At 50.5% G+C, this 15,542-nt stretch overlaps 1 protein-coding gene across 1 annotated transcript in view; it reads right to left on the bottom strand.

The window, feature by feature from the left end:
* Window positions 202–15,542, bottom strand: part of C28H10orf128 (chromosome 28 C10orf128 homolog) — a 31,095-nt gene continuing 15,754 nt past the window's right edge. The window contains exons 2-6 of the mRNA XM_013975727.2: window positions 10,259–10,312; window positions 9,017–9,157; window positions 7,755–7,785; window positions 5,161–5,184; window positions 202–1,349 (exon numbers count right to left, since the gene is read on the bottom strand). Of these exons, the coding sequence (XP_013831181.1) occupies window positions 1,325–1,349; window positions 5,161–5,184; window positions 7,755–7,785; window positions 9,017–9,157; window positions 10,259–10,312 (275 nt within the window). The 3' untranslated portion in view covers window positions 202–1,324. The remainder of the gene's footprint in view (window positions 1,350–5,160; window positions 5,185–7,754; window positions 7,786–9,016; window positions 9,158–10,258; window positions 10,313–15,542) is intronic.

Here is a 15,542-nt window from a genome sequence, read left to right as displayed (position 1 = left end):
TGGGTGGGACTCAAACAAAGCTGGAGGCTGGGAGTGGTGCTGGGAAAATATGTCATGATGTGGGGTGAGGGAAAGGACCCGACATTCTATTGAGTTTATAGATATTACAGTGATTACTGAGAATCTAGAAGCATTCACTTTCAGTTCCCAACCAGCTGTCTTAATTAAAATGCTGCTAAAAGAAGCAAATCAATTATCAGATACCTTACAAGATGGTTTATTCTAACACACAGAAAATTGCTTATGAGTATCGCATTACCGCTTTAGGTTATCAGTTAACCAAGGCTGCTAATGAACTGCATTGTTATCAAGTCAGATAAAAGATGCCCTGGGATTTCAGGCAAATTATTACAACACAGCGCTTTGTTTCGAAACATAACTCATCTTTTACCACACACAAGGTGAGTAACCTAATCTAAGGAGACCCAGTCCATGTAGCCACCTGGATTTCTACTGAATGAAAAAGCAAAGCGTATTCCTTAATGCAGCCCAGAAACCCAGGGGTAATATTAAGGGGAGAGAAATGTGAATGGGGCCTGCGTCATGCAGCCTTGGCTTTATGTCTTTTCCAGCTGTGTCCTCCATGATAAGGTATGGACATTGTCATAGTCACCACAAACAATCCTATAAGCATAACAATAATCCCTTGCTTTGGTATAGCTCACTACAAGCCATGGCAGCTGCTTTCTCTTTTCATCCTTTCTTGGTACCATCATTTGAAAGCTGCAGAGCTGAGGGGCCATTCCACAGCTGTCAGACCCCTTCCTCCCACTCCAGCCCAGCCTACATTTCTTCTTTAGGAAGGTCTCCCAGTCATTTATAGAAATGGAGCCTGCCCCAAGGTTTTCACTTTTCAGTTCCCTTGAATGTTGACAGATGGATTCTTCTGACAGCGAAGAAGTTGAGGCCAACAGTTTTAGACAAGGCTGCTCACCCCTTGGTAGACTGTGGTGCTAAAGAAGCTGTGTCTTGAGTTCAGTTCTCATTCCATGAGCCGCTTGCTACTGGTAGGATCCACGGACACAATGTCATCATGAGGCGTGAACAACTCTGACACTGGAAACAAGGACAGGCAGTGAGCGTGTATCGACTCCCAAACTTTCTTACTGCTCGAAAGAGTGCTCTTACGTCCCTTTAGGCAGCCAGCTCCTTGCAGAAGAGAAGTGCTGTTTTCTTTCAGGACAGAGGTGCTGTAGATTCTGTAAGTTTGTTTGCTCTGTATTTTGAGTTCCGTGTGAAGGTCCATCACCAGCTTTGGATGCTCAAATTCAAGCTGTCTCCAATGAGCAGCTGTCCAGAGTGCCCTCCTGAAGAGGCTGCTCACTCAGAGCTCAATCACATGTGCATTTCTGGAAAGAAAAAGAGCCATCTGGAAGACTCATTAATACCCAGACCTGAGCTAGGTACCAAAAGAAAGACAAAAGAGACTTTTGGAGACTCTAGGATTATTAGTGGCTGCCTAAATCCAATTTTCCACCCCATCCTCCAAAACCACACAGATCAACAAGGAGAGACGCAAAAAAGTGAAGTAGTAACAAGGGTGCCTCTATGTCCTCGTTTTCCTGGGACCATCCCAGAGAATGTCTCCTGAGGATAAGTTAATGGCTGCTGATGCGGAAAAGTCTTCTAACCAAATCCCACACGAATTCCTGGGGTGTGGGGGAAGACTCAGTAAAATAGGAACTGGTGAGTTTCCTTAAGGTGATAAAACGTGTACTTTAGCCCTAAATCTAACATCTTACTCAATGAAAACCACTGGAGAATTTTCCACAAAGGTCAGGCAAAAGACAAATATACTCACTGTTTCCACTCTTATTTAACCCTGGTGATTTTATCCAATGCAATCAGAGAGGAGAAAACAATTAGAGGCTTATTGGAAGAGAAGATCTACATTTTGGCAGATGACATAATATGATGAAAACTCAAGGAGATCAAGAATAAAATAAAAAAAAAAAACAATAAAAGCATTCAATATGTCAGCTGCTATCATGTTAATATCCCAAATCAATGGCCAAGTAGGAGACATGATGGGAAATTCCATTTACTAAAACAACAAAAACATGAAATATTTAGAAGTAAACTTAATAAGAAATGTGAAAAATCCATAAGAGTAAAATCTGAAAACTCTCCCGAGACGCACAAAAACAGACTTGTGAAAAGCATATATTTGTGTCAGTGAAGGATAATATCCTCAAAAAGTCAATTGTCTTCAATTTAATGTGTAAACATAAGGCAACTCCAATAAAAATAGCAAGACGTTTGTTTCTGTAGCTAAATTCCGAAGTTGACTGCAAAGTTTATATGGAACACAAATGCACAGGAATAGCTAGGCTGAAATAGCGAGGTGTGTGGGAACCAGCCACACCGGGTAACGCATGAAGTCACCGCAAGAAAGAGTGTGATAATGGCGCATGAATAATCACAAAACCACTGGAGGATGATGTGAAGTCTAGGAACAGCCCACCTATAGGGGAGGATTTTGAGCCTGATAAAGGTGACAAATAAAATACTGGGGAAAATACAGTGATTTTGAAAAATAATATTAAGATAGCTAGATTGCCACTTGGGTAAAAGATATAATTGGATCATATCTCATACCATGCACCATACCAGATGAATCAGAGCTCCAAACAAAAACAAACAAGAACCAGAACTATATATATATGCATATATAAATATTTATCCAATTTTATAAAAATTGTACATATGCACATCTTTTAATTAAACATAATTTTGTAAAAGGAACACAGGGAAGGTGAAACAGGAACTGTTGAAATTAATTACCTCAAAGCAGTGGGTAGGAGCAGGGTGGAGTGGGCAGGAGAGCAGAAGGTCTCTAAGTTTACCTATTTACACGGTTTTGGTTTAAAACTATACATTGAGTATGTGTTTCACAAACTCAAAAAATAAAATTAAAATACAAAGATTAAGAAATTAAAAACCAGCATATACACTGAAACAAATATCTCTAAGTATATATCAAACTGATAGCATAACCACACTGAGAAAATAATTAATTCAACTTGAACACAATGCTCTGTACACATGGAGGGCTAAATTCTAAGAACAAAGAACAGCAAAGAAGTTTTTAAGTGAGTTTGTAGTTGTACAGTATTGTAATTCTTAAAGTATGTATTTTGTGTGTATTATAGGATAGAGCAAATGGATAAAAATATTTCTATGGTTGGGAAACAGGGCTTTCACTTTAGAGGAGGCAAAACAGAAATATGGAATGAGGAAATCTTAAGGAGAATGCTGTGATGCTGCGTTTCTGATGCATTCTGGTAAATACGCATGTGCTGACTGTCCACTGAGAAGGGCTCCAAGTGATGATGCCTCGGTAGCCATAAACACCCACTGTGCGCAGATCTTGGTTTCTAAAAACTACTCATGTTAAAGAAAAGCAGGAGGGTGGAGGAGGGGGTAGGAAAACTTGAATCTAGGGGAAATGCGTGATTCTAAGTCTGAGCAGGAACAGTGTAAGGTGAGCCTGGAACATTGTGTAATTTCAGAAGTCTATGACATTCTCAGTGACTACTGGAATCCGGTCTAAAGCCACCAAGAATTGATTTGTACTGATAACGTGGGACAGTTTAAACATCGAAAAGATTCACGATGGTGATGAATTATAACGCATTGAAGTCCTTAGGAATAGTGTTCAATAAATAAGAGAGGAATGCCAGCTATTAAATGCAGAAGGAAGGCTGGAATTAGAAACTCAGTGCTGTGTGACCCTCAGCGCAATAACTGTTCAAACACAGGCCACAAACAGATGTAAAACCATTGGGTGAGGAATTACTTGGGTCAGGGTGTTCCCACGGTCTCAAAGTCCCACCCTTTAGATGATTTACTCATTGCAAACGAGGGATTTTCTCTCTACCAGGAGAGATCTAGTTGTCACTTCCTTAGCCAAGCGCTTAAAAGCAGTGTCACTAACAGAGAGCCTGGAGTCATGTGACTCCTGAGCAGCACACTGAAAGATATGTGCCCAATATCACCTCTGCAGTGATCATGACAAAATTCTCAATCTGAACCTGCTCAGGAGGAAACAGACAAATCCAGGAAATAGACCGTGATTCGAGAAGCTTGAGTACTTCGAGACTGACAGTGCCGTGGGGAGAGAAAGCAACATCGAGAAAAACCAGAAAGGGACAAAATCAAGTACGGTGGCTCCTGGCTTGGAAAAATAGAGCTTTAAGAGATACCTGGGAAACAATCAGAGAATTTTGAATACAGGCTGTGAAAGAGATGATACTATTGAATTACTACCCATTTCCATTCATTTCTTACCATTCCTATCATTGTGATTATGCAGGAGATACATGATGCGTAAATATTGTGATATCTACACTATTTTTTAAGTGAATCAGAAAAAATTATGCATGCAGAGTTAAATCAAACAGAGTAAAATGTTAATTCATGGATCTAGGTGAAGGTTGCAGTTGGTTTTATTGCACTGCTCTTTCAACATTTCTGTGGCTTTGAAGATTTTTCCAAAAGGACAGTGAGAACACGTGGATGGTGCATACACGAGGTGTGGGAAAGCAGGACTAGGGGAAGTGAGTAGTGAACCAACCATTCAGAGAAACCTGAAGGAGATGCCTTCCTTCCTGGGAACAGAGCTCCTTTAGCCATAACCTCGGATCCTGTCCCCACTTCCTGAAAGGCTGTCCTATATGCTCAGGCACCGTCTATTCTGAGACTTCACAGCAGCGTCGAAAATCTGACACCTCAGCCAAACTGATGGCTTGATGACACAAAGAAAATTCTGGATTTTTTTTTTCATCAAATGGTTTAAGCTGGCTACAGTTGACTGGCTTCTGTCAGAGAAGGTCTTGGAAAACCAAATCAAATAAGATAAAAATTTAACCATCTTGCTGTTAAAACCTGGTTTTCTCAGCTCTAATGAGGCAAATGCCCCACAACTTCATTTAAAATCTTGCCAAAGTACTGCCAGATTAGGGCTTGCCACAAGTGTCCCGAAGAGATGCTGATTCCTGACCTCATAGCCAGCCTGACACCACGACTTCTGGCCCATGCCCAGCAATCCCCCTCCCATCCTGCAGGGGTCATGCAGAAGAGCCTCCAGCCCGCACAGGACAGGAAAGGGACTGCCTTCCCTCCTTTTGGTACGAGCCATCCCTCACTCTTACAACTCACCTTTCGGAGAAATTGAGGTTTAACCTGCAAAACAGGAAGACAGGATGTTTACTAAGTCATTCCTAGACGACCAAAAGCAGGGGCAAAATTCTGCTGCAGGAGAACGGCTTGCATGTCCTCTGCGTTTCCATCCTCGGGTCTATTGGCTTCCCGACTAAGGCTGACTCCATCTAGTGTCAGTTTGGGAAACTTGAATTGTGTCTTCCTTCTCAGTAGAAGAGCTCTGGTGTGATAATGCCGAGGACAGTTCCCTGCGCATGGTGGGCAGCAGATGCGCGTGGTGGGGAACAGATGCAGGGGAACCCCCGTCCAGCCATTAACTCCCAACCACCCACCTCCCCGCATCTTTCCTCTCTTCCCTGCCTTCCTCTGCCCCTGCCTTCCTCCTGTACCCATCACACTCCTCCTCTACTTCACTCCCTCAGTGTTTATTGTGGGGTGACTATGGCAGCCACCTCCCCTGGGTTATGGAAATTTCCCCCTACAGCTCCCATGTATCAGAATAATTCAGAACATCCAAATGTACAAAAGGGCTTCCTGGTGGCTCAGTGGTCACGAATCCACCTGCTAATGCAGGAGACGCGGGTTCAATCCCTGGATTGGGAAAAACGCCTGGAGAAGGAGATGACAATCCACTGGAAAATCCCATGGACAAAGGAGCCTGGCGGGCTGTGGTCCATGGGGTCACAAGAGAGTCAGACTCAACTGAGCAACTAAACAACAAATATACCAAGCAGATGCTCCTCCGACCTGATCATAGGTAGGAACATGAAGCCATGGTAACCGTCCATTCAGTGCTCTTGAGTTGGTTTGTGATGCACTGTTCACAGCAGCATCTTCACACGCAGCATCTGTGTGTTAGGCCTTCACTATGAGTCATCACAGCCTGCCACATTCCCTCCCCAGGCACGCACACATGCATGTTCAAAGCCACCAGGATTAAGAACTGGGTGTTGTGAAATCTTTCCGTTCTGTGAATCCCAGGACTAAGAGGTCCCTGAATCAGACTTTACACCAGTTCTGGGAACTTCCAGGGGGCACTGGAGCTTCCAAAGCATGATGCCTTAACCCAGAGTGTCCCCCGATGAGTGTGAGCTGTTCGGATGATCAAGATAGCACGGCTCATGGGTGGTCAAGAAGATCGCTCTGTTAGAACCTCCCCCAGCCCACTCGATCATCCTGACACAGGGCCAGAGCTGGCCGCTGCAGCCTGCAGCCGCATGCCAGGGTGCCTCAGCCACCCAGTAGAGGGCCCCTGAGACCGTGCTGTGGGCAGAGACCGCCATCGCAGGCTCAGCTCACCCATGCAAACCTGACCCCATCCTACACTTCCCACCCCGGAGACGAGCTGGGCCCCAAAGGCAACGCAGATTCTGGGTCTGGGGTTCATCTATACTTTCCCAGGTCCCCTCACTCCCACCATCAAGAGCTTTAAGGTGAGGTAAGGTGAAGTCGCTCAGTCATGTCTGACTCTTGCAACCCCGTGGACTATAGCCTACCAGGCTCCTCTGTCCATGGGATTCTCCAGGCAAGAATACTGGAGTGGGTGTTAGGTCCTCAGAAGTTACTGACAGACACCATAACATCTGAAGGAGAGCAGAGCCTCAAGAAAGTGAAACTATTGAGAAAATCCATTTCCAGCTCATCCCCAGGGCATCCCCCTGACTGCGGCGTTCCACACGTCCATCTCTCCTTCACCCGTAGATCCACACATTTCGTCAAGAGATGCTGCCTTGTTCTTCCCAGGGAAGAACTAGAGGGGGGATTGTGCTTTGCATCCCTCTAAAAGCTCACCAGCCCATCTCAACTCAGATTCTGCCCCGAATACCAGTCACTCACTGAACATTTCCTCCACGAGGAAGTCTCCAGAAGCCTCAGACTTATTCAAAAAAGGCAGCCACCAACATAGCCCACTCCACCTGGCCCACCGTCCACCCCGGCTCGACTGCCTGCTTCCCAGAGGGCCTCCCCAGCTACGGCCTCCGCACTCCAGCAAATGCTACTGTGTCTTCATTCTGGCCTGCACCTTCACCCCGCCCCAAGAGACTGGCTGCCTCCTTGGTCTCACTCAGGTCCTCATCCCAGAGGGCTTTGCAGTAGCTTGTTGCTACCTGAGTAAAGAGCATTCCATACCATACAAAGCAGCAAGCGCAAAGGTCCTGAGTTAGGATTGTCTTTGGAGGACAAGGGCTCTATACAGAAGAGCAATGTGGCTGGGTGGCGGCAGGGAAGCTGGAAGCAGAATATGTGTAGTTTCCCAGCTGGGGCATGGCAGCAGCCGGGGACATGGTCACGGGGGTGGGCGATCCGCTGGGGGGACTCTGTGCAGGAGATAAGGCAAAGTCTAACCCAACAAGTGCAGAAAAGAGCCCAAGCTTACTTTGACTACTTAATACCCTGTGGGCTCCCCCACTCTCATGACACTTGAGGGCTGCCCAAAGGAGGGGAGCGTGAGGAGAGGGAGGCCAGGGTTGCACCCTGGTCCCCTAGGAAGCATTTCAAAGTGGGAAGAGGGGCAGGGATGTCAGGCAAGGGCGAGGGATGGGTGAAACAGGAGGGAATACGAGGAGGACACAAGTTGGTAGCAACCTTACCTCGCAGTTCTCTTCTTTAGTGCAATGGTCTCTAAACAGAGAAAGCAGGCTGTTAGGACGGGGGCACGGTGATGGTGGTGCCACTCTCTCGGTGCCAGGCCAGCAGGAGGGGGTCAGAGCCCACCGGACTCGGGAGACGCTGAGAGGTTCCTGGGGTTGAGGCCACTGAGGGGGGGGTGGTCTTGGGCTGAGGGCTCTGCCCCCTCCCCATTAGCACTGTCAAAGCTTCTCTACCCAGTCCCTCCCCGAGCCCCCTAGCTCAGCACCCGGGGAAGACTGAGGTTTCCCAAATAGACCCTCCAGCCCCTGCCAGTTGTTCGTCCCCTTCTCCCTCCCTGAGGATGCTGGGCCCTCTCACCCGCAGGAGATTTAGGATACCTCTCAGTGTGCTGAAGACACCATTTTCTCTTTCCCCTTATTCCTAGGGATACAAAGCCAATGGCAGGTGAACTATGACCAATTAAGTTCCCTGCGCAGTTGGACACACTGAAAGCCCCCAAATGCAGTCTCCTCCTCGCCCTGTCTCCGTGTTTGGATATCTTCACAGATAATAATCACATTTTCAAGAGACAGCGTGAGAGTCCTTCCTCCCTATCCTCTGGGAACCGTGTTACCATCCCATTAAGCAGCCATATGGGTGATGGATTTTGCAGGTCCCCCCTTGAGACAAGGGTGCAAATCAACACTGTATTTTGCTACTGAAACTCACTGAGTGTTCAGCATCTACCCAAGGACACGGATCTCCACAGCTGCGACAGGGTGTGGAGAACCATGCTGGGCGCTCATAAGCCCAGCTCTGCTCGGGTCATGAGCAGACACTCAGCATCACTCAGTGCAGGGCCTGCCCGATTTATGGGGGAAAAAATGCAATCTGGCCCAGGTCATCAGTGCCGGCCACACCTCCCACCACCCACCCATGCCAGGAGCAGCCTCACCACTTCCTGGGATTGATTTCATCTCATCACATCATTTGGGTAAAAGAAAAGAAATTTCTGTCCGAAGCCAGCTCAGCTCCCTTCCCCACATTTCTCCAAGAAAACTGATTCTTAAGAATATCAAGTATGATTAAACGGAAAAGTACAGAGAAACAGAAGCAGAGAGAGACAGAGACACAGAGAGGTCACTGCATTTCTTTCCGATCCATGATTTTTATCCTCTCCATAGCCCGTTCTACCCTCAGAGCCTCACACCAGATAACCGGCCAGAATGTGTCTTGTCTCAGGAAAGGGCAGAGCCAGGCCTGAGCATCACTGTTTCCTTACCGCTGAAGCCCGCATTTGCGCTTCTCAGGTCAGAGGAATCGTCATCAAACATGTGCTTCCTGACCAGGCAGAACTTCAGGGCCAGGAAGCCGGCCGATATGGCGATGCCCACAGCAGTCCCGATGATGGCGTATTTGATATCTGGAGGGCAGGGAGGAATTGAACAAGGGGCTTTAATCAGTCGTCACCCAGCAAAAGTCTTCCACAGCTCCCTTCACATCAGAATGAAGTCCAAAGCCATATACTTGGACCTTTACACTACATGGTCCAGCCTGCTGCGTGCGTGTATGTTCCGTTACCCAGTTGTGTCCAGCCCTTTTACAACTTCACGGAATGCAGCCCACCAGGCTCCTCTGTCCATGGGATTTCCCAGGCAAGAACACTGGAGCGGGTTGCCATTTCCTCCTCCAAGGTCCCTGCACGACCCAGGGGTTGAACCCGCGTCTCCTGCATTGGCAGGCAGATTCTTTACCACTGAGCCACCTGGGAAGTCCCAGCCCACCGAGGCCAGCCTAATTTTCCAGTCTCCTGGGAACATGCTCCCTCCCTACCCCTCCAGCCACGCTGCAGCTCCTCCTCCTGGAACTCCAGCCCTGGTCCCTTCAGCTGTGGGAATCGTTCCCAAGTGGCTGGTGGCTCCTTTCTCTGTCTTCTTGCAGCCATCTTCGCTTATCCCTGCATCCACAGCTCATCCATGTGTATGTCGATTGCCTGCTCTGGTGAGTGTGCTGACGGCAAATGAATGAGTCCCTGACTCCATCCTGAGGGGCCTGCAGTCAGCAGCGGAAGACAAGAGCTCACTCGAGGGCCAAGTGACAAGGTAGGCTGATGTGGAAACTGACAGTCTTCCCAGAGAAGATGACATGGAAGGCATGCCATACGTGGGGAGCTGAACTCGGGTGGAGAGAGGCTGGGATGGGGCAAGTGGAGGGAGGCGCTGGCCAGGGCAAAGCCTGCTATCTGGGGGCTCACGGCTGCAGTGCAGGGCTGCCTATCTCATAGAGAGTGGACAGAGGTGGCCCTGATGACTCATGTCGCCTTGGAGGACAGGCCCTTATTCAGTAGCACACCCCCAGGATAGAGCCATGTTAACCACTCAGACAGGTCTCAGGGTGGGCTCTGCCCTGGTGCCATGGTGACTGGGAGGAAACAGGCACAGGAGGCCCAACCTGCCCATGCATTTTGGAGTCCCTCCTCCTGCCCCTCAGCCCTGCATCCAGAATCCACTGGGCAGCCACCTACCAGTTTCAGCTCTAGCAGGCTTGCCTGTTGCTAACACTTGAGCGGCCCCAACATCTGCAAAGACAAAAGCCCCAAATTCTGGTTAGAACAGAACTGCTGGCCAAGATCAGGCCGGGGGTCTCAGGACAAAGCCCTGCCCCAGCCGTCCACTGCAGTAGGTCTGGGGAAGTCTGCCGCAGGAAGCCTCCTGCTCGGCCACCACACTCTGGAGCAACAGAGGTGGTTCCTGGTTGCCACGATGTCCGGGAGCTTTGCTGGGAGGTCAGAACCTCTGCCAAAGCAGGAGTGAGAGTGCACTGAGTTCAGTTAAACCAGATCCTTTTAATCCCATCAGAAGACTGCTTTTTATTTCATTCATTTTATAAAAGATCTCTTTTTTTAGGTTAACAGATTTTTTCAGCTATAAGTTAAACCAGCTCTTTAACATGGTTTCTAAGACCCACACTGGGATCCCTGCCTGCCTCTCTAGTTTCTTCCTCACTCCCAAGAACCCTCTCTCTCTGGCCAGACTGACTGATTCCAGCTCCCTACCCAGGCCGGGACCAGCTGCCCTTGATCCACACCCTTTCCCCAGCTCTGTCTTCTCCCCTATTCCTTCTTTACCCCATCTTGGTTCTGTGTCATTTTCTCCTGACACCCCACACCTGGCTTAGCTGCCCCTCTGGGTGCTTCACAGTGGCTGTACCTACCCATTGTAACGGACCACACCGTTTATTTAAGAACATTACATAGCATTGCTGTGTGCCGGGTACTATCCCCAGAGCTTCCCAGCTGTTCACCCACTGATGGGTCTTCTGGCTGGTCTTCCCCCGAGGCTGAGTGGCGCCCTGTGGAGTGCTTAATCCCCAGCATTTGACACGGTGTCTGGCCCACAGGAGGCATTAATAGACATTTGATGAATGAATGAATGATGGTAACAGAGCGTGCTGCAGGCGGGCTCACTCTTCTAGCCTAGACTTGAAGCCTTAAATAGGAGATGTGACTCACAAGCTGGACCTTGGTCCCTGAAGATGGGCTCTAGAAGAGCTAAGATGGACCCACAGGCCTTGTGAAGGAAAGTGTGCATTAACTGGCCACTTACTCTGAGGCAGACATTGGGGGCAGCACCTGCATTAATACATTCAATATTCAGAGCAAGAGCTCTGTGAGACAGGCTCTGCCATCCCCACCGTTTGCTGAATGAGGAATGCACTGAGAACTTGAGGATGTGCCCAAGGGCCAAAGACAAGTGGGAAGTGGCAGCTGTGCCACCTTCACCCAAAGCCCCGTGATGCCTTGAGAACTCACATCCCAGGCGGCTAACTGATAGAATGATGCCAGGACCGTCAAGACCGAGGACTGGAGGGCTGAGACACGGGCAGGTGAGCGGTGAGACCCAAGCTTGATTCTTAGGCTCGACTTTCCAGGCGAGGCAGAAGTCCCTGTTGGTCCTAAAAGGGAGCAGCTGACTTCACTGAGAGGGACCACATCTTCCCCAACTTAGCTCCAGGAGAAGTCCACCTCCTGAGTCCTGACCTCATGGAGGGCAAACGGTGGCCACTCGGTCACCAAAGTGACAAGACGTCCATGTGACCACGCTTAGAGCTGCCCAGGGGTTGGGCAGACACTCCACAGAGGACATCTTCGCTGAGGGCCCTGGTGGGGAAGGGACCTTTGGAATAGACTGTCGGGACTTCCTGATGGCCTTGCCTGGTGATGAAAAAGCTGGAGGGCTCTGAAGCGAAAGTACACAGCCTTGTTTTAGTCACTAGTCTCCTTGGAAATCCGGTGACTTCTGTCACTGATGGACCCGCGTGGGGCCCATCCACTCACTCACACACTGCAGACACCACAGGGCGCAGCATGGCCCTGGTCCCATCCGTTCTTAGAAGTCCCCACTGGCTTCCTTGTTTCTCTACACTTATTCTTCACGTCAATCCTGCCGCTCTAGCCAGGTTGAAAACCTTTCCGGGGATTGGACAACGCCTTGTATTTCACACGTGGTAGGGCTAGGCTGCTAGAGTCGCTGAACGGAACTGGCTTCTGGGCTGACGCTGTAGACCCTGACGTGTGTGCTGCTCGCTCAGAAGGGGCCTTTCCAGCACCAGTTTCCCCATGCGGGCTCTACTGGGCAGAAGGCAAGGGACAGGGAAGGCAGGCGTCAGTGAGTGGGGCCAGGGCCACGAAGGGCCAGCCTCTCCCCCTGCCTGCTCACACACAGACACTTCTCCTGGGCCCCCCCTCAGGGGTCTTCTCCCAGTGGCCACGGCTCTGCATGACCATCACACAGCATAAAATCCTTATATGAGCCTGAAATGAAACTTGAACAGGGAAAGAAGAAAGGACATAGATCAGAAAGCATGGAAAGGTGGCAAGAGTCAGAGAGACCAAGGGGGGACACACACAGGCGCTCTGCCAGAGAAGCTTAGGCTGCGGACGAGCAGGCGGAGAAGGGAAGAGAGAGAGAATGTCTAGCATCCAAGAAAGCCTGGCCCTGGCCTTCCCAGCAGCACCAGGCCCCCAGTCCTCACCAGGCTGCCCAGCAATGCATCCTCCTGAATGCTCCACTCTGCCCCTCCTGGGCAGGGGTCCCTGGCTCAGCTCAGCTCCCATTCTCACCCCCACAGGCTCAGGCGCCTTAGACCCCTCCCTCCATGCTCTCTCCTGGGTCCACCCCAGGAGAGGAGGCTGCTCCTAGTCCCTGACCCCAAACAGGTTCCCTGGGCTTCAGGGACTGAGTGAAGTCCAAGGTTAGAGACTGAGAGAGTGTCCTCCCTGGGGCTGCAGATCAGACAGCCGCAGGCGCCAAGCCCCAGGAGTGGGCCACGCTGTGCACTCCATCAGCCATCTCCCATCTCAGTGATTCCTGCTAGCCGTCCAGACAGCCACTTGGCGGCAGCCTTTTCCCTCCTCAGGGAGAGAACTCCTCCAAGCCACCCTCCTGTGCTCAGCATCTTGGCCTTGCCTGCTAAGAGCTCTTGGCGAGGACCTGTCAGAGCCGCACATCGGCCACCCCACCCCCGCCTCCTGCCAAGATCATCACCTCCTGCGCTGCAGACCCTTGCAAGCCCCCAAGGACCGTTTCCCCTGGCTCTGCAAAGTAGCTGGAGGATGGCTTGCTGGTCTGCGAGCATAGCCAGAGGCCTCCTGACTGCTCCTGCTCAGGTCTGTCAGACACAAGAGGAAGCCACACCATATTTTATTTACTGAAATTCTCTGGGTTCTCACACGCAAACATGAATTGGCAGCTTAGTACCCAGAAAACAGTCTCTCAAAGCCTGGGGATAGTTCAAGGGGGTTGAGCAGGGGCTGACTGAACCGAGCCTGGTGTCCCAGGGGGACGTGGGGACCCTCTGACTGATAAATTCACATGGCTGTAGTAGGCACATGCGTGCATACATGCTAAGTCGCTTCAGTCGTGTCCAACTCCTTGCAACCCTATGGACTGTAGCCCGCCAGGCTCCTCTGTCCTTGGGATTCTCCAGGCAAGAATACTGGAGTGGGTTGCCACGCCCTCCTCCAGGGGATCTTCCTGACGAGGGATTGAACCCACGTCGCTCATGCCTCTTGCATTGGCAGGCACAGTGCTGCCCAAATCTGGCTTGACAGTCACCACCACACTAGGGCTGTCCACACTGAGCCAGGTGCAGCGTGCAGGAGGCAGGGTCCTGGGGCACAGCTTTTGCTGGTGTGCAGAGTCGGACATGACTTAGGGACTAGACAGCAGCAGTAGCAGAGCAGAGAGTAGGGGTGTTGCCTCTAGATGGGCCTGCTGAGGTTCCAGGGCCTCTACCCGCACGGTCTCCACGCACGCTCAGGTCCAGCCCTGCGCCCCGGCACTCTCACCAAGCCACTCACCTGAGGCTACGCCTGCCCAGAAGATGGAGCCTTTTTCTAAGATGTCCTAAGACACCATTACAGCTCTGAGTCTAGACTGGCCCTTCCTCCCAAGCCCCCTTTGGAAAGGCAACTGACAGAGACCTGACACCCCAGCCCTCCCTGCAAAACAGCTAGTGCCCCGCCCCCTCTCTGCAGCCATTCCCCCCTACAGAGCACAGTCTGCTCTCTGCAAGTGGTTTTCCAACAGGAAGGAATCTCCTGCAAGAGTAAATAGTCCTGAGGCCTGCAGGCTCCCTGGGTCCCCCTCCTCCAGGACTGGGAAGTTAGCCTCAGAGGAAGACGGAGGCAAGGCTGCTCCGGGGAGTGAGTGGAGGGCACAGGGCGGCCTGCCCCACCTCAGCTGGAATCTGACCCTGAGAGCCCATCCCCACCATCCAGACCTCCCGAGCCACCCACACCTGTTGGGTCCACCCTTCCTGGGAGCTGGCCCTCTTCACCACCCTTATTTGGGCAGAACCAGGCTGTGTGTTTCCAGCTGTGGGGCAGTGGGTGTGCGCGCCCACTCAGATGTCATTCTATAAGTATCTGGACTAAAAATAGGGAGAGGCTGCCCTAAGTGTTTGTCAACTGATGCCTGGCCATTTTCATCTTGAAACTTAAATATTACAGAACGGCTCCTAACTTTAGATCACATAAATTCCAGTGTTCTCAGATCAAGGAAGGGGTCTCAGATAACTAGAAAAGACATCTATCCTCTCCTAACAAACTACACACCTAGGAATGAAGTACGTTCAGTGAGCTCCGCATGGCCCTGGTGACCAGGGGGATCCAAGTGCTCTTGGACAGAAGACCCCGGCGCCCCATGAAGGAGCGCGCACAGTGATGGAGAGACAAGACTGGCACAAGAAAACGTCAGAGTGCTGCGGGAGGTGCTCAGCACCTTCCTGCAAATCTGCGTCCCCAGGAGCTGGAGGAAGTCTGAGCAGGGGTGTGTGGGGTGAGCACTTGCCGTGTGGCCCTCCACATTTCCTGGTCTCTTGGCTGCAGGCAGCACCTTGGTTTTCTTTTGGGGAAACACCTCCCTTTGATTCCCTTGAGGCTGGTCCCAAGATGGATGTGTGAACCATCCTGATTAGTCACATATGACATCTTCCAGTTAGCAGTGACTGGTCAAGGGGTGATCCTACTCAGGCCAGTAAGACTCAACTCTGGGACTTTGTGGAAAATACTGAGAAAGAAGAATGTCTCCTGAAATTGGTAACTGTGGGGTTGAGGGAGACCCACAGGCTAGAGGGAACCTGCTGAGTCTGAAACCCCCACTGACTAGGATCACGCTAGGTTTAGGTCTGGAGAAGGTGATGGCACCCCACTCCAGTACTCTGGCCTGGAAAAATCCCATGGAGAGAGGAGCCTGGTGGGCTGCAGTCCATGGGGTCGCTAAGAGTCAGACACGACTGAGCGACTT

The sequence above is a fragment of the Capra hircus genome, chromosome 28 (assembly GCF_001704415.2).
Source record: "Capra hircus breed San Clemente chromosome 28, ASM170441v1, whole genome shotgun sequence".
NCBI lineage: Eukaryota > Metazoa > Chordata > Mammalia > Artiodactyla > Bovidae > Capra > Capra hircus.
This window is presented reverse-complemented; position numbering and strand designations above follow the sequence as displayed.